This window comes from Giraffa tippelskirchi, chromosome 10, assembly GCF_054371585.1.
Source record: "Giraffa tippelskirchi isolate mGirTip1 chromosome 10, T2T-mGirTip1v1.2.pri, whole genome shotgun sequence".
Classification (NCBI taxonomy): Eukaryota; Metazoa; Chordata; class Mammalia; order Artiodactyla; family Giraffidae; genus Giraffa; species Giraffa tippelskirchi.
Genome location: NC_137284.1, coordinates 8,911,258 through 8,929,521, shown reverse-complemented (window position 1 = coordinate 8,929,521; position 18,264 = coordinate 8,911,258). Strand labels below are relative to the sequence as shown.

General features: G+C 48.2%; 1 protein-coding gene across 2 annotated transcripts; it reads left to right on the top strand.

Moving 5' to 3' along the window:
* The first annotated feature begins 2,961 nt into the window (after positions 1 to 2,961).
* LOC145523065 (phospholipase A and acyltransferase 3-like) lies at positions 2,962 to 16,870 on the top strand. Of its 2 annotated transcripts, none has more exons than XM_081532841.1 (4): positions 2,962 to 3,023; positions 6,567 to 6,669; positions 11,207 to 11,475; positions 16,097 to 16,870. In XM_081532841.1, exons 1-4 carry the CDS (start codon positions 3,015 to 3,017, stop codon positions 16,208 to 16,210), a joined length of 495 nt encoding a protein of 164 aa, XP_081388967.1. In that variant the 5' UTR covers positions 2,962 to 3,014; the 3' UTR covers positions 16,211 to 16,870. The 2 variants fall into 2 exon arrangements, with proteins under 2 accessions (XP_081388967.1, XP_081388968.1); XM_081532842.1 differs by having other exon boundaries at positions 11,207 to 11,479; positions 16,116 to 16,870.
* The last annotated feature ends 1,394 nt before the right edge of the window (positions 16,871 to 18,264 follow it).

The following is an 18,264-nucleotide window of genomic DNA, read 5'->3' as shown; positions in this document are numbered from 1 at the left end:
TACGTCTGGGGCTGTGTAGACGTGTTTCTGCACATGTGTACTCATGACACAGCATGCACAGCATCTTCTCAACATGTCCTAGCACCAGGCCCAGCCAGGGCAATGCTGGGCAGTCAGTCTTGTGGACAAACCCTCAAGCCCACCACCCCGTGCTTGTGGTGTCCACGGCCTCATTGAGCCCCTTCTTTAGGTCCCCTCCTGCCTTCAGGATGCCCTTCTCTCATAGCTGATGTCTTGACAGATACAAGTTGGAGAGATCTTAATGTAACCCAACAGGCAGTTCAGCCAGGGACCAGAACCTTGTGGGATCACACAGCTGTCAGCAATGGGGTGGACACCTACCATGTGGCCCTTCCACCCACACAACAACCTGACAGCATAGCATCATCCCATTGTAGAGATACAGGAAGCAGAGTTCCCAGAGGGTGATGACCTGCTCAAGGTCACTTGTGCCAAGAGGCCAAGGCGGGCCTTTGCCCACATCTCTCACTAGGCACCCCACAGTCTTGCCTGACTCCCTTTCCTCACCCCATTCCTCGTGACTTGTGTTCCACCCCAGGGCACCCCAGCTGCAAAAACGAGTCGTTTTTCTGTTCCCTCTACATTCCTGATCTGGGGAATGATGTTCCCTGTTCCAACCCCTCTTCCAGCTTTCCTAGTCCCCAAAGAGGGCCATCCTAAGTCCTCCATCTCCCTAGCACATCCTTTCCTTCTGCCCCACACTCACCCCCACCCCTGCCACCTGCATCAAACCACAAAGTCCAGTCAGTGCCCACCCTGGAAGTTTATCCTGAATTCACTGCCTTGTCCATCTCCCATCCACTGACTTGGTCCAGGCCAGCCCTGTCCCTGCTATGTGACCCCCTCTACCCTCTGACCGCCCCCGACCACCTCCTATCTCCATCACTCCACATTCAGTCTCCCCAAGACTCCCTGTGGCCTCCCAAAGGTGTATTGCCCATGACTTTCCTTTTACCTTAGAGCACAGGGCACACGGTTTGGGCAGCTCACAGGCCCTTCCTGACCCACTCTCCTCACCCCTCCTCCACCTTCTTGCCTCCCCCTTCCCAGGCTTCCTGGATGACTTGCCCTTTCCCTGACCAGTTGCTCACCCTTGCCTCTGCTCCTCTGCACATCTGGTTCTCTCTGACCCCAACCCCTCCCCACACCCCCTTCCTCTTCTCCCCCATCAGACAACCCCACTCTGAGAAGCTGGTCTGCAGGCCCCAGTCTGGTGAGCTGATACCCTCTGGGTCACCAGGCCCCCAGGACCTCCCCCTCTTCCCCACGGTCGTGTCTTGCTGGAATTCCCTGTGCCTGTCTGCACCCCCTCTGGACTTGGAGCTCCATCCAGGTAGGATCCTGTGTGCTTGTCCCTCCCTCCCTGTGGCTCCAGCACCAGTGACGGGCCTGGGTTGGAACAGGAGAAAAGCAATTGTGTAAGAAGGTGGGCTGGGGCCCCGTGGGGCCAGGACTCCAGCCCAGCTCCCCTGCTGTCTCAGGCCAAGTGCCCCTTCAGCCAGGGCAGGGCCAGAGATAGTCTACATCTGGAGAGCATGTGGAGACTATTCACTCCACCCCCAAATGTCCCCAATTGTCCAAGACCACGGCTGGTACGCTGACAACAGCGGACGGTGGAAAGGCAGTCAGCTGTGTCTCTACTTGGCAAGGAAATGGGGCAGGATGTAGGTGCAGGGCAGGACAGAGCAAAGCCACAAAGGCCCATGCTTCCTGAGAAATATGATACATTTTCCAGGAATTGACTGAGTTTCAGTAATTCAGAGGCTCTCTACATATCCACAAGCCTGCTCTGCATCCTCCTCCCATCTCCAGTGAGTCATTCACCCCTGACTTTCCTGCCAGATGCTGTCTAATTGTTGGAGAACTGGTTCCTGTCTGTAGCCTTGAAATAAGTTGTTTCCCACCTAGATGAGAAGCAGGTGAGTGAATCCCATATGTTGATTGTATAGTCAGTAGCCATCTCTCCCCGTGATGCATGCACACACCACAGTCCCTCACCTTCTCCTAGGCTCACAATCCTGCTGTTCATCAGGCAGCAGGCGACCCTCCAGCTCCAGTCAACCCACCGTGAGTGGTCTGAAGCTGCTGTGGAAGCCCCTTTCTCTTTGCCCAAGATTGGTTTGGGAGGGGAAGCGTGACTCAGTTCTGGCCAGTGAGAGGGAGAGCAGGCCAGCCAGGGGGTTTATAGGAAAGACTATATTCCCTGGAGAAATCAACAAAAAAAAGACAAGTGACGAGTAACACCTTCCTTTAGTGCATTTGGACATCGCCAGGTAAAAATGTGCCCCTTGAGGCTGCTACAGCCATGGTGACCAGGCAGGGTGTCACTGGGGACACAGCACCAGCATGATGGAAAAGCCTAGGTCCTTAGTGGCCTCGATGGGCTACTGAAATGGCTCTGCGTAGCCGGCTTCTGTCTTCCTGTTACAGAGTCAGTGACTGTCCAGGCTGTCAAAACCTGTTTTAGTTAAGTTCTGCTTCTTACAGCCAAACGCATCCTACAGGGGCATCGAGGTCCTGGGTCCCACATGCCACGAGGCACCCACCTCCTGAAGGCTTGCCCTGTGGAGAGCAACACCCCATCTGGCCCACCCCATGGCTTCTGACCCAGTATTTCCTAGAGTCGTTACAATGGCCTAGAAGGTGTACTAGGGGGTTGGCACCTCTGAGCCTCTAAATGCCCCCCTTCCTGGAGTAGGAACAGTCGTCCAGGATTTTGTTGGAAGAGACCTGGGGTTTCTCAAGTAAGGCCAGATGATAGCACCAGCCTCCTACTCTACTTCCAGGGGGCTTTAAAGACCCGGCAATTTTATGTTTTGAGGTAGGTAATCATTGACCTTTCCAGTTAAAGCAAATCATAGTCTCCCTTTAAAAAAAAAAAGTTCACAGCTTCGTAGTTTTTAAGAAGAAAAGAAAAGTGAAAGCGAAATTCTTAGCTTTGACATAAAAGCTGTTGTGAGAGCGGTGAGATTGCAGTACTGCTCTGGCTTGCGATGGCTTCGGTAAGTTCCCTGAAACTCCCCACCACTGACTCTAAATAAGAGGGCAGCTCCCCTCCTGTAAAGGTCGGGTCTTGCTCTTCCCAGAGCCTGTCCGGAGAAGGCTTTCATAGGAAAATATATTGGTCATTTAAAACTCCCTTTTCCTGATGGCGAGGTATTTGGGCAGAGTGAGCTTCCTGTCTGCACCCAGCGCAGTGAGGGGGAGGGACTTCCATGGTGTGGGTGTTCTGGGGGGCCAAGGGGAGGAAGCTGGGGTGGCGGCGGAGGGGGCAACCCTGGGACAAGGGAGATGAGTGCATCCCACCTCCTCTGCCTCCTCCATCACCCAAGGCGTCGGTCCTGCTGCAGAGAATGCACTTGCATTTCAGCGTTCTGATCCTGAAACACTCTCTCCCAAGCAGTCAGTGTTTCTGAGTGAGAGAAGTTTCAGTAGTGGGGGCAGGCTCCTTTCCTAGTGTGCAGCTGGAAAGGAACAAGCCAGATTCCTGCCGTTACTGAAAATCAACCAATTCTGGGAAGAGGTGTCATATTTCTCAAGAAGGGCGGCATCAAGCCTCGCTCTGAGCTACTCCGTGCCAGATTCTTGCTCCGTTCCCTTTCCAAGTAGAGACAGAGCTGAAGTTCCGTCTTTTCTCAGTCTGCTGTTGCCAGTACCCCAGCCCCGTGGTATTAGATATCTGGATTACTTAGGGAATGGAGTGAATAGTCCCTATATGTTCTCCAGATGGAGACAGGAAGTGGGGTGGGGGTGGGGGATTCAGGGGACAGAGGGAGTCACAGAGGCAGGGTTGGGGCTGCCCTGGACCAAGTCAGTGGACAGGAGATGAGGAGGCAGTGAATTCAGGGACAACTTTTAGGGTCAGAATTTTTGGTTGGACATGAACTTGAGAAAGAAAGGGGAGGCGAGATGAGTCCAAGTTTCTCTGTAGATAATTTTGCTGCTGGGTATATGTATATATATATTTGCAAGCATGTTTCTCTGTATAGTTCTCCTTTCATTGGTATTTGCCTGGGACACAGTGAGCTCCTTGAGTCTGTGTACCTACTGGCTGCTTATTACTTGATATCATATTACTCATGTCCAAAATGTCTCTTTTTCTAATCCATAAGCTACTTGAGGGCTGGGTCTCTGCCTTGCCTTTATGTGCTGGATTATTCATGGAAAAGTCCAGTTAAATTCCCCTTTGGGGATCCCTGTGCTCAGTTGCTCAGTCGTGTCTGATTCTTTGCAACCCCATGAGCAGTAGCCTGCCAGACTCCTCTGTCCATAGGCTTCTCCAGGCAAAAATACTGGAGTGAGTTGCCATTTCCTTCTCCACTGGGGATCCTTGGAGACCTCCTAACTCTCACCCAACAATTAATGTACATTTTTTTTCTTCTATTCTGGAAAACAAATGAGATTCATAAATTGTGACCATTGTCTAGTGTTCTGAAATCGGTTCTCAGTAAAGTCTGGGTGACTTCTTCTAAGGAAGATAAATTATAGTTACTGCAATAAGACAGCATGATTTGTCTGTAAAATTCCAGCAAAATCGATATTTTTCCCGCCACATGGGTTGCTTCTTGGCAGTTTTAGTGCTTCTGTAAACAGAAATGAAGTGCCCTTGACCCTGCTTCACAGCCACTGTAGAGTGGTGATGGGCTATTCCCACTGCCCATCATTGCTATCCCAGGGGAGGCCATACATGGGGGAGTCCATACTCTCTACTCATCTTTGATGGAATCACTCAGTCAGACCAGAGTTTGGAGGTGGGATGTGGGCAGGCCCCTAGGAGTCTGTCCCCTAAGAGCAAGGGGTGAGCGGGAGAGGACTCGAACAATCTCTGAAGGGCTCTGCCTCCAGGTGTCCCAAAGAGATTTACGGTTGGTTTGAATGAGAGAAGCTCATTACCCCAATTCTGGCCCAGGTTGGAGTGCCCCCACCTGCAGCGCTTAGCACAGTGTCTGGTGTTGGGACCTCAGTGCATTGAATGACAGTGATCCTGAAGCTCTCCTGAGTGTTCTCAGGCTCTGGGCCACTGCTCCCATCACAGGGCGGGGCTCTGAGGAGTGTTTCAGCATCCTTCCCACCTTCCCCTGCGCACGCACGCACACCCTCACTCCCACACACGCCCACTGTGATGTAAAGAGAAATGTGTATTTAGTCTTGGTCCCGGGTTCCTGCCACGGAGGTTCTAAAACCCGAGTAATTTCCTGAGCAGTGGGGGAGAGAGGAATGCGTTTCATCATTCAGAAGAAGCCCCTTTCAACTAATTGGGTGATCAAAGAGCTGGAAATAACATTAATCTCCAGTGGCCAATGATCTCATCAACTGAGCCTACATAATAAAGCCTCCATAAAACTGCTAAGCTGGAATGTTGGTGAGAGCATGGAGGTGCTGGAGAGCAGAGTTCCTTGGAGTGGGCAAGGATGCTCTGAATCCCACCCTGCCCCACAGCTTGCCCTCTGCATTCCTGAGTTGCATATTTTCTAATAAACTGGTTATCTAGCAAGTAAACTGTTTTCCTGAGTTCTATGAGCTGTTCCAGCAAACCGCTGAACCCAAGGAGGGGGGCTGTGGGAACCCCCAATTTACAGCCAGTTGTTCAGAGCGCAGGTAACAACCTGCAGCTTGCACCTGGCATCTGAAGCTCAGTCTCCTGGGACTGAGCCCTGGGGTCTGCGCTGACCCTGGGCTGTCAGCGTCAGAACTGAGTTAAACTGTGGGACACCCAGTCAGCGTGCACCGAGGATTGAATTGCTTAGTGTGGAAAACCCACACATCCGGTGTCAGAAGTAGAGGAGTGAGTACAGTGCAGAGGAGAGTTTTCCTTTGCTTGTCTCACTCACACACACACACACACACACACATACACTCACCCGCAGGATGAGCAGCCAGGGGAACATTACTGTCAGAGGCTGACACCACCTCTCTGCCAGGATCTGGGTCAGGTACGGGAGTGTCTGTGGAATACCCCCTCCAGATATGACGGCCTCTGCAGGGTCCGCAGGTGGGCAGCTCTAGTCAGATAACCCGTGTGCTTGCCTGACAGTCACTGTGGTGGTCAAGACGATGGCCTGGGAATCATGTGGCCTAGCGTTGAGTCCTGGTCACATCACTCAGGGGCTGTGTGGTTTTGCAAAATCTCCTTTCCATCTCTGAGCCTCGATTTCCTCATTCATCACATGGGGTTCACAACAGTACCCACCTCATAGGAAGTTTGTGCGAATTTATTGAACTATACCTATAAAACACTTAGCAGAGTGCTTGGCTCAGAGTAACAGTTCCGTATAATATTACTAGAAAGAGTAACAATAAGGTAGAAGTCCCAGCGAGGTGTGTTCTTTGCAAGTAGTAATGACAGGTGGGCAGGCCCGTAGTCCTTGCAGGTCTGGGACACAGGCGTGTGAAGTGGGCCAGGCACAGGCATGGCCAGGCGGGCTCAGGAGGACGTCCTGGAGAGCTGTGAGATGAAGCCCGCTGAGCTGCTCCCTCTGGGCTGAGCCCCGCCCTGGTTCTCAGCTCTCTCATCACCTCTAACAGCCCTCTTCTTGGTTTTGCAGCCCAAACCCCAGCCTGGAGACCTGATTGAGATTTTCCGCCCTTTCTACAGACACTGGGCTGTCTATGTTGGCAACGGATATGTGGTCCACCTGGCACCCTCAAGTAAGGGCACCCAGGGCCTCCACTGTTCTGCAGCTGGAAGCAGAGGGGATGGGGGAGCTGTGGGTAACCGGGGATCCCAACATTCTGTTTGCTCCCCAACTGGCAGTTGGTTCCTGAGTGCTACAAGAAGACATCTTGGTGTGGGGCCATGGTTTTCAAACTCTGCTCCTTGGAACCCAAGGGGTATGCAGAGATTGAGGTGGGGTTCCAAGGGGGCAGTTCTACTGTAATGCATTTTATATATTATGACCTTGTATAAAACACATTCAACTTTTAAGTTGAATCTTAATTCAGTCAATCACCTGGAAAGAGCACAGGTGCTTGGGCAACAGAGGTGACTGTGGATCCAGTTTCACTCTCCACCCTCAGATTCCTCATCTGTAAACTGAGGCTGAGAATTCTTAACTTGGGGTATTGTTGCAAGCATTCCCCACTCCCTTTTCCTAAATTATTTACTTAAACTGGGGACAAACCTACATGCAGTAAAGTGCACAATATAGTCAAGTGCATAGTCAATGAATTTTTTTAAATGTATCCATCCATGTGACAATGAACAGATCAAGGCCTAGAACATTTCCACTGCCCTTAAAAGCCCCACATGCCTCTTCAGGATCCTCTCTCCCTCCTGAGAGGCAGCCACTCCTCTAGGTCCTCCTGCTTCTGTTTGCCTGTTCTAGAACTTCAGGGCAACTCTTGTGTCCGGCTCTTCCATTGGCCCCATGAAGTCACCCATGTTGTTCTTCCTTCTCTATTGCTGTGCATCCTCGGGCAATGGGAATCCCTCAATTTGTTATCCAATCTTCTGCTGATTGGCATTGGATGCTTCCAGTTGTAGGCTGCTCTGCATGCAGCTGCTGTGGACATTCTTGGGTGTGTCTTCTGCTGACCTAGGATGGTAGCAAAATCAGTGACCTCATGCTGTATTTACAGAGAAATCAAAGTAACCAGGGTAGATGTCACCACTCCTGATCAACCAAATCATCAATCTCAACATCCACATAATCTGCCTTTGCCCTTATAAAGCCAGCCCCTGGGTTGGACTAGGGCCCTGGACTCCTCCTCTTACTTTCATAAGCACTTTGCCCTCAAATTCCCCCCTGCCTTCTGTGTTATTCCTCTTGGGTTGAAATCACTGGAATATCTCCCACTGTTAAACAAAGACCCCCTTGACAACACATTCTCTCTAGCTAATTTCCCATGGGGTAGATCTCTTGTCTGCCATGGCCATTGCTGGCTCCTCACTTCCCATCCTCTCTTCTGTTCCCTCCACCAGGGGGTATTTATGCCCCTCCTGGAGCAGCTTCATCAATATCCTGGTTCCAGCCTCCTTGCTTCTCTGCAGCATTTAGTATGAGTGACCTCTCTCTATGCTTCCCCTGGCACTGCCTTTCTTTCTTCACCACTAGGCTCTTCCTTGTGGCCTCCTGTGGGAGGAGGGTGAGGTGAGTTCCTCCTCCTCTCCCATATCTCTCATTTTTACTCCTCCCTCATCTGTCCCCTGGATTCTAATACCTTCTATTTGTCGATGTCTCCCTAAGACCACAACCTTAACTTAGGCTTGATCCTGCTCAGCTTCAGACTTGTACAACCTATTGACTACTTGGCATCTTCACTTAGGTGTCTAATTGGCATGTTGAACTTGACACACCTCAGATGGAGGGCTCCAGACGACAATACCATTCAGTTGCTTAGACCAAAAGTCTACACATCATCCTTAATCCTTTTCACCCTGTATCTAATCCATCAGGAAATCCTATTGGCTTTATATTCAAAGCAGACCTGTGATCTGATCACTTCTCAGCATCTCCACTGATGTGCCTGGGGTAAGATACCATGCTCTCTTACCTGATGCTACTGCAGTTCTGCTTGGTCTCTCTGGCTCTTGTCCACGGATTGTCAGTCCTTCCTTCACTGGGCAGCCAGCATAAATCTGATTATGTCACTGCTCTCCTTAAAATTTCAACTGGCATTTCCGTCACATATAGAAAAAGTTTCAAATCTGTGCTGTGGCCTCTGAGCCTGGCATGGTCTGGCCCAGGCTGCCTGTTTGATCTTCCTCTTCTTCTCTCCTCTTGGGTCTCCAGACTTCACTGGTCTCCTTGCAGACTTCCTTCCTGAGGTCCTTGCTTTTGCTCTCCCTTCTGCTTGTGATGCTCCTTCCTGGCTCTTAGCACAGCTGCCTCCCTTTCATCATTCAAGTCTTAACTCAAACGGCCATTCCTGGGCATGGCCCTCCCCAGCCTGAGCGAGGGCAGCCTCCCCTGGTCATCCTCTCCTGTGTGACTTCACTTAATCTTCCCTATAGCCTTTTCAAAACCTAAAAGTATTTTATTTTTTCTATTTGTTCATTGTCAGTGTCCTTTCACCAGAGCATAAACTAGTTGAGGACAGGTACGCTGTCAAGTTCATGGAGGGCTTCAGCACCTTGGACAAGGCCTGGCACAGAGTAGGGCCTCAGTATTGACTGATTGTGCTGAGTGGGTGTAACTGCTGGACAGGAGACAGGGAAGGCATGACAGGGATCTGGGTGGACAGTGTGACACCCATCACAGGGTGAGCGATGCTCCTTAAAAGGAAAAGGTGCTTCTATCTACATCTTCTCATTGGAGCTTCACAGGAATCTTGTGAAATAGGTGAGGCAAGGGGGACTGACCTCATACTACTAAGAAAATGGTGAAAGTTAGAGCTGGAAGGAAACTTAGAGAACAACCCAGTACTAATGAGAGTGAACACTTGCTGGGCACTAACCCTGTTCCAGGCACTGGGGGAGGCACCTTACCTAATCAGTTTCTTAAATCCTTGCAGCTCCCCGTCCACAGCTATAGGCACAGGTGGAACTTATTGGACCTGTTCTACAAGGAACTGGGGACTCAGAGAAGCTAAGCAACTTGTCCACAGTCATATAGCAGAAAGTCGCAGGGGTGGGACCCAAACCCTGTCTCTGACTCTATTTCCTGCCTTTAAACCTGATGCTCTGCTATCAAGTCTGAGGTTCCCCCAAATTCAGTCATCGAGCATTTGCCAAATCCAGCTGCCTTTTCTCCAATTGTTTAATTAGTATTTTCTTTAATGACTAACTTTAAAAAGTAAAATAATTCTTTTAAAAGGAACTTTTAAATTCCTAAATTGATGTGTGTTCATGAATCCATCTTAGCTTGTATCTGTGGATTTGCAGCATTGGCTCAGCTACGTTAAGTGACATGTCAAGACCGTGCAGTGATGGAGCCAGAATCAGCCCCCATTGCTTCTGACTGTCAGCCTGTGGCCGCTCTCACCAGGGCGGCACCCAGCGTGTGGAGTGTAAGGAAGCCCTCACTGTTGGGTGTTGACTCTAAACTTGCACCTCTGGAGCTGGAACCTCCTGAAATTCTGTGCCCCAGGCACCTAGCTTGCCTCTCTCCAGTCCCAGCCCCCTACCTGCCCGCCGAGGGGCTGAAGGTGGATGGGTCTCCGGAGCTCCCCTGATCCAGTCCCCACGCTGACCCTTTCCACAGTCTCAGGGCTCAAACACAGCATCATCTATTTATCTCACTGAATCCTCTAAGCACCTCCTGCCCTACTAGGAGGAAGTCTGAATTCCTCTGATTTTCCAAATCTTATAGTTGTTCTCAAGGCAGAGGGGTTCCGTCCTCTTTGGAAAGCCAAGCAGAACAGGACTTGGACTCTGATCAGACCTTCTGGCCATGGCTTGTTGCTGTCACGTGGCGTCACAGTGCGAGATGGGTCCTGCCCTGTGTAGTGGGGTAATTCCCCTCCTGGGAGAGACCTGGCGGTTCCCCATCATGGCAGGGCCACAGAGGCTCTCTGAGGGACTTGAGCCTCCTCTGTGATGTTCCCTGAGGTCCACCTCTTTAATGCAAGCCCAGTTTTTGGTCATCATACCCTCCCTACATGATGTAAGCTGGTGACCTCAAGAGGGATCTCTGTGTGGGCACCAACTTTCGCTCCATATCATCCTTGTCCCTGTATTGGCCCCAAATCCCTTTCTTCAAGGCAGTGTCATTTCTGGAAATCTGTTGCACCTTCCAGCCCCTCAGCATTGATCAGGGCTTTGCGAATGTACCCCTCCTTGACCTCTCTGCTGTCACTTCTCTGGGAGCAGCTGTGGGGTTTTGGTCCCTTTGTTCCCAGAAGGACGGAATCCCCTTCTGCAAATCCATCCACGTTTTCCACGGTAATCAGCTTTGTGTGTGTCAGGGAAGTGGAGCCTTGGCAGGATCACAAAAAATTCACACTCTATCCCCCCAGGGAGGTGGGTGTGCTCAGGGCCCATACTGCACAATCAAGAGGGCCACTGAAGTGTCACAGGGTGTACCAGACCAGCTTCTCTATGTTAAAAAAAACAATCACAACAAATTATAGGATTTTACTCCTCCTTATTTCAGATAAGGAAACCAGGGACCAGAGACCACAAGGGTCTTTTCCGAAGCCACACAGCTCTGACCCTGACTCATCTGCTCATCCCCTTGTGGATGTGGTGGATGCTAGGCTGGGGGCCGGCCCAGGACCAATCGTGTTCCTCATTCTGAATCCACAGGCGAAATCGCGGGAGCTGGTGGGGCCAGTATCATGTCTGCACTGACCGACAAGGCCTCAGTGAAGAAGGAGTGGCTGTGTGTCGTGGTTGGGAGAGATCAGTTCCGGGTCAACAACAAGCATGATGACAAGTACAACCCATTTCCTCGCAGCAAAATCGTCCAGCAGGCAGAGGAGCTGGTGGGCCTGGAGTTCCCCTACAGTCTGAACAGCGAGAACTGCGAGCACTTTGCCAATGCGCTGCGCTACGGGGTCCCCCGCAGCGACCAGGTGGGTCCTCACTGTATCCCTAGCTCCATGGTCTCTAAGTTTCTTATTTCTCTGCTGTTTCTCTTACTCAGGTAGGCCACATCCCCCAGAAGTTGCCTTAAGATATATAGGATAATGGTGACAACAGTTAACTCTACATGCCAGGCTCTAACTTGAATTGGTTGCTGTATGAGTTCCTGTGGCTGCTGTAACAAATGGCCAGAAATTCAGTGGCTTAACACAACACAAATGTATTGTCTTATAGTTCTGGAGGTCAGAATTCTGAAACAGGTCTCACTGGGCTAAAATCAAGGTGTCAGCAAGGCTGTGTTATTTTCTAGAGGCTCTCACAGAGAACCTGTTTTCTAGTCTTTTCCAGCTTCAAGAGGCTGCTTGCATTCCTTGGCTTGTGGCCCCCTTTCATCTTCAAAGTTAGAACTGGCTGGTTGAGTCTCTCTCCCATTGCATCACTATGATACTGACTCAACTCTTTCCCCTTTCCATCAGAAACTTTGTGATTACATTGGGCTTACCTGGAAATTCAGAATAATCTTCCTATTCTAAGGTAAATTGATTAGCAACCTTAATTCTATCTGCAATCTTAATTCTCTCTCTCCATGTAGCATAATGTATTTACAAGTATTAGGAATGAGGACATATTATGGAATTAAGACCTAGACATCTTTGGGGGCTATTTTTCTGCCTACCAGTTATTCTTTACACTGGGTACAGTTATTGTCCTGGGATAGCCTCTTGCTGTTTTTCTAGAAAGATTTCCCTCTATTCTCTCCTGCACCAGAGCACCATCTTCCATATCTCATGTCCTCTTTCTTGGTTTGTTGTTATTGTTGAATAGCTAAATTGTGTCTGACTCTTTACGACACCATGGACTGTACCCCTCCAGGCTCCTCTGCCCATGGGATTTCCCAGGCAAGAATACTGAAGAGGGTTCCTTTTCCTTCTCCAGAGGATCTTCCCAATCCAGGGACCAAACCCATGTCTCCTGCTTTGGCAGGTGGATTCTTTACCAATGAGCCACCTGGGAATCCCTGTCTTGGTTTACACATTTCTTGTGGTGGAAACTCCTTCTGCAGCTTCCTAAAAAAGGATGCATGGAAGGAGAATTTTTTTTTGAGATCCTGTATGTCTGAATTATTTTTCAATTTACCTCCCACTTGATTTAATAATCTGTATAGGTATAGAATTCTAGGGCTTCCCTGGTAGCTCATTTGGTAAAGAATCCTCCTGAAATGCAAGAGACCCCGGTTTGATTCCTGGGTCAGGAAGACCCCCTGGAAAAGGGATAGACTACCTACTGCAGTATTCTCGGGCTTCCCTGGTGGCTCAGACAGTAAAGAATCTACCTGCAATGTGGGAAACCTGGGTTCAATCCCTGGGTTGAGAAGATCCCCTGGAGGAGGAGAGCATGGCAACCCACTCTAGTATTCTTGCTTGGAGATTCTCCACAGACAGAGGAGCCTGGTGGGCTCACAAAGAGTCAGACACGACTGAGCAACTAAGCACATAGGTATATAATTCTAGGTTAGAAATTGTTTTACTTTAAGATTTTGAAGGCATTCTTCCATTGTCTTCTTGCTTCCAGCATTGCTATGATGAAATCTAAAGTAATTCTGATTCCTGATCTTTTCTCGGTTTCCTGTTTTTCTCTCCTGCTCTAGAAGATGTAATGTCTTGTGTTTACCCAGTGTTCTAAAATCTCACACTAATGTGCCTTGGCATAGGTCTGCTTTTATCCTGAAAGCACCATTTCAATCTGAAAACATATACCCTTTGGTCCTAGTAAATTTTCATGAGTTATTTCACTCTTGCTCCCTCTCCTCTGAGTTTCCTCTATTCCCTCTTTTTGGAAAGTTTATTATTCAAATGTTATACTGACTGGGTTATTCTTTCATTTTTACCTTTGGAATCTGTTTCCTATAGCTTCATCTTTTCTGCTGTTCCTTCTGAGATATTTCTCCAACTTTATCTCTAAAATGTCTATTGAGTTTGTCATTTCCATCATATTTTTATTTTCTGAGAATTGCTTTTATCCTCTCAACATTCCATTATTTTTAATAGCACTGTGTTCTTCTTTATTGTTGTTGTTGTTAGTCACTAAGTCATAGTTGATTCTTTTGCAGCCCCATGAGCCATAGCCCACCAGGTGCCTCTGTCCGTGGGATTTCCCAGGCAAAAATACTGGAGTGCCTTCTCCAGGGGATCTTCCCAACCTAGGGATCCTGAATTGCCAGGTGGATTCTTTACCACTGAGCCACCAGGAAGTGCCTCTTCTTTACTGTATACATTCTATTCTCTAAAGACAGTTTTTAAAAAGATGTTATCTTTTCTTTCTCCAGATTGCTTTTTCCTTTTTGTTTTGCTCTCTGTCTTCTATTTCAGAGGTCCTGCTAGATGGCTGGTATATCTGGATTGTGCGTTCATGATTGAGAGTAGGGGGCTTGCAGAGTGAGCTCAGAGGGGGCAGTGGCTTGTTGACTTTCAGTTTCAATTCAGGATGATCTGAGTAGACTGGGAACCCTCAGTATTGGTACCTTTAATTGTTTCCACTTAGGCCAGTCAGAGACCCCAGAAAAGCTTTCCGGACTCTTATGTAGAGGGTAAAGTACTGGGAGCAGAGGGGACGGGAAGGCCAAGAGTTTCCATTTAGCATATTTATGCCCTCTCAATCCCTTTTTGGAGGTATGATACCCACACCCTCACATGTGCTTCAGTTTTCAGACCCCCAAATCTTCTGATTTTCATTGTGGTTAGGGAGGGGCCTCAGCTCTCTCTCTTTCACCCACTTCCAGAAGTACCTGGTGATGTCAATATGTGATCTTTTTCAGGGATTCTGTTGTACACAGTTAGCCCCCTATATATAACGTTCAAGTTTTGAATTTTCAAAGATGCAAACTTGTGTTCCAGCAAAGTCAGCAATGAGTGACATTGAAGCTTGCCCTCCATCTCCTGTTGCTGATGATCCTTCAGTTCTACCATCTCCCACCTCCTCTTCCTCCTCCAGTCAGTAATTCTTCTTGCTTGTTCACTTGACACCAGCCCCTGTATGCCAGCTGTTGTTCTTTACTACTGTACTTTTCAAAGTGCTATACTGTAAGATTAAAAATATATCAGAGGGACATCCCTGGTGGTCCCAGTGGTAAAGAATTCACCTGCCAATGCAGGGGACACAGGTTTGATCCCTGGTCCAGGAGGATCCCACATGAGCTGAGATAACTAAGCCCGTGTTCCACAACCACTGAGCCCGAAACTACTAAGCTGAAGTTCTAGAGCCCATACTCCACAACAAAGAGGAGCCCCCACTTCCTGCAACTCAAGAAAGTCTGAACACAGCAATGAAGACCCAGTGCAGCCAAAAATAAATGAATAAATCCTTTTTTAAAAAGTGTATGAGAACCCTATTAAAAGGATGGCTCAGATGGTAAAGAATCTGCGTTCAATGCAGGAGACTGAGGTTTGATCCCTGGGTTAGGAAGTTTCCCTTGAGAAGGGAATGGGAACCTACTCCAGTATTCTTGCCTGGAGAATTCCATGGATAGTGGAGCCTGGCGGGCTGCAGTCCATGAGGTCGCAAAGAGTCAGACACGACTGAGCAGCTAAAGCTTTCACTTCAGTAAGCATCTTTGAGTGTGATAATAAAGAATTTAAGTTGAAGTAAAAAAAAAAAAGTGTTTTTTATTCTTTGTTTTTGTTTTTTATGTATTTTTTGTGTGAAAAGTATAACAAACCTTTTACAGTACAGTACTATATAGTTGATTGTGTTACTTGGGTACGTAGGCTAACTTTGTTGAACTTACGAATAAATTGCAATTATGAACGTGCTCTCGGAACTGACCAGATTCGTATGTAGGGGACTTTCTGTATTTAGGATTAATATTCAGCTTTTCCCGCAGCTGCCTTAGCCTTTAGTGTTCTCTGAGTCCTAGTGGAATTATGCCTAAAACTAATGTCTTACTTTATTTTTATTTGGAGTTCAGGAAGGAGTGAAATTTGACACATGTTCTGTTTTACCCTGAAACTTACTCTTACTTTTGCAGGTTTTTTTTTTTTTTCTAGTACAAGCAATATAAGTCAGATATCTTAATCATTTAAAGTATAATATCACCACCCTTTTTCATAGTTGAGTCATTTATTGAAGAACGTGCAGAGAGCACCTGGCGCCTGGCAGGTCTGGGCGCTGGGGTTACAGCAAAGATGAAGACAAGTGAGGGCTCTGCTAGAATGCAGGTCAGAGTTCACTGAGGATTCAATAACAATTCCTCTTCAACTTTATACTTACCTCAAGAGGTCCCTGTTGATCAGCCGGGATTTCAACCATCTGGCTTCATCTCCCTGTCCTTTCCACAGTCACCCTCTGGGGATCTGTCTGCTTTAAAAACTCACAGGCTGAAGGGAATTTCCCTCTTCAGGCCTGTGTATGTCACTGGTCAGCTGCCCCATTCACAAATTCCTTCCTCACGCTGCCCTCCTCTCTGCATTTCCCTGCCAATATTTGTTGACTCCTGAGTTTGTCAAGGAGGCTATGGGGCACATGAAGCTCCCTAAGCTGGATGTCCCTGTTGAATGTACAGTCTGTACTCAGCTTACTGACACAGAGTCTGACTCACTCTCCTCTCTCTTGCAGGTCAGAGATGTTGTCACAGCAGCTGCTGTCATAGCAGCTACCCTCACAGGAATGAGCCTGATAGCCCTATTTGCTGGAGTCTTGCCCTCAAGAAACAAGAAGCAAAATCAGTGACCTGAAGGGAGTGTCTTGTCAGCAGTGACATTATACACTGAGGGGAGTCTTCTTTTGCTAGACAGTTTTGAGAGAGTTAACTTAGGCAGGTTGATAGGGAGTCCAAGGCCCCTTTAAGGAGGAAGTAAACATTCTTTCTTTTTCATATTCTTCTCCCTTAGTCTCCTAGACCCTATAAGCCATGATGTTTCTTGCTCAAGGAAGTGCTTATTTTAAAACCTCTGTTAATTTTGCAACAATCTATTTCATTTGAAAACTGGCCTTTTAAGTATAATATATCTTACTCATGGGTATGCTTTTCTCAAACTCTATGTCTTTATGTTAGTCATTATAATTATAACAAATGTTGCCTGGGAACCTGTTTCCTCACTGCTTACACAGCAATAATACACATCTCTCCCAGGGACAAGGTGCTTGAAACCCATTCTTCCAGACTAATCTTGGGCCAATGTTATCTCAAGATGTCTGCTGTGGGAGAAGGTCTGGATAAAACTTTCTCAATCTTGAGGCATTCTTTTTATCTATTCTCAGCAACCAGTTGAAAAACATATAATGCCTTGCTTAAACTAGTGAGGTGGGTACTCTTTTTACCCCCTTCTGATATCTATGTCAGAAGTTTTCTCTGTCTTTTACTTTAAATAAAAATCTTTGCTGCACAAAGCTCTGAGTGACTGAGACTGCATCTTTGATCCCAGAGTTGTATCTTTTCCCTTGGAGACCACAGATTCAACACCAAACACTATAAGCTATCAGTTTCTGGTTTGGTTTGTGGATTTCATTTTTTCTTACAATAATAAAAACAAAACCCAGTAAGGGAGGATTTTATTGGGGAACATGCATCATGAACTGCCTGGCATGAAGTCTGTTCAAGGTGCAGGAAGGCTCTGTTCCTGCTGATGCCAGGCTGTGCTCTGGCTCTTCGGTGATTTTCTCTCACTTTCTATTTGTGGGCTGTGCTCTTCACCTGCAGGAAACAAAGTCCAGCTCTGGTTATCTCAAGTAATGGGTGTTTCCAGTTGTGTAGATACAGGTGGGCAGCAAGGGAGACAGACAAACCCGACTGATATGCAAGAACAGGAACCAAGGGAAACCAGGACCCTTGACCTGGAACTAGACCCAGGCTGACTTCCAGGAGTCAGCAGCTGGAGTCTGTGGATGTCCAGTGAGGCTCAAACCAAACCAAACCAAACCACAGCCATAATGAAAATTATATGCTCTGGCCAGTCTGTTTAAAACCTCTCTGCTCTCCACAGCTTTTCTCTGCCTTATCACTTCAACCCTGTAGTGGTCCTGCGTGCTCTCCATTTGGGGCTTGTCACGACCCCCAAGTCTCTGATCCCACACCCTCTCCTGTGGCTTCTCTTCCCATATCCGCTCGGCTTCATCCCTACCCCTGGCCTGCGAGGCCCTCCTAGCACAGGCTCCTGAGAGAGAATCTGATTGGCTCACTCACCACACTGAGCTGTCTACTGATTGGTTCACTGCCGTTGGGTCAGGTGGCCCCACTAGGCCAATCAGCTCTGCCCAGTGGAGCCGAGTCACGTGGTACAGGGCTGCCTCAGACCTTATGGAGTGTGAGTGTGGATGGTCCTATACCTGACCTGCCTGCTGCTGAGGCCTCTGGGGAGGGGTTAGGGAAGAAGCTACGACCATTCCTGGTTGGTCCCTTGAGATTTGCTGCTATCACTCACTGGGCTTTGCAGATGTTCAAAGTGACCATTTTCCTGGAAAGAGCTTTCCTGGGTTCCTCAGAAGCACCCTGATGGGGCCAATTTGTCCTTCAGTCCACAGGACAAGTCTTCTCCTCGATCTAGTTGCCAGTGTTTCCTTGATAAGCTCCAGCTGTATGGGGACCACCTGTCTGTGGAATCCTGGACAGAATTTATAAACGGCTCCTTGCCAGCTCCCTCCTGCTTGGACCATATCTGGTCTAGGATAAGCTTGTGCCCTTTTATGCCCTAGTGTTGATATAAGAATAATTTTCTCCCAGTGTAGCTTTTCTTTCTTTTTTGGTTCAGCTCTATTGATGTAACATGTCATGCCAGCTCTCAAGC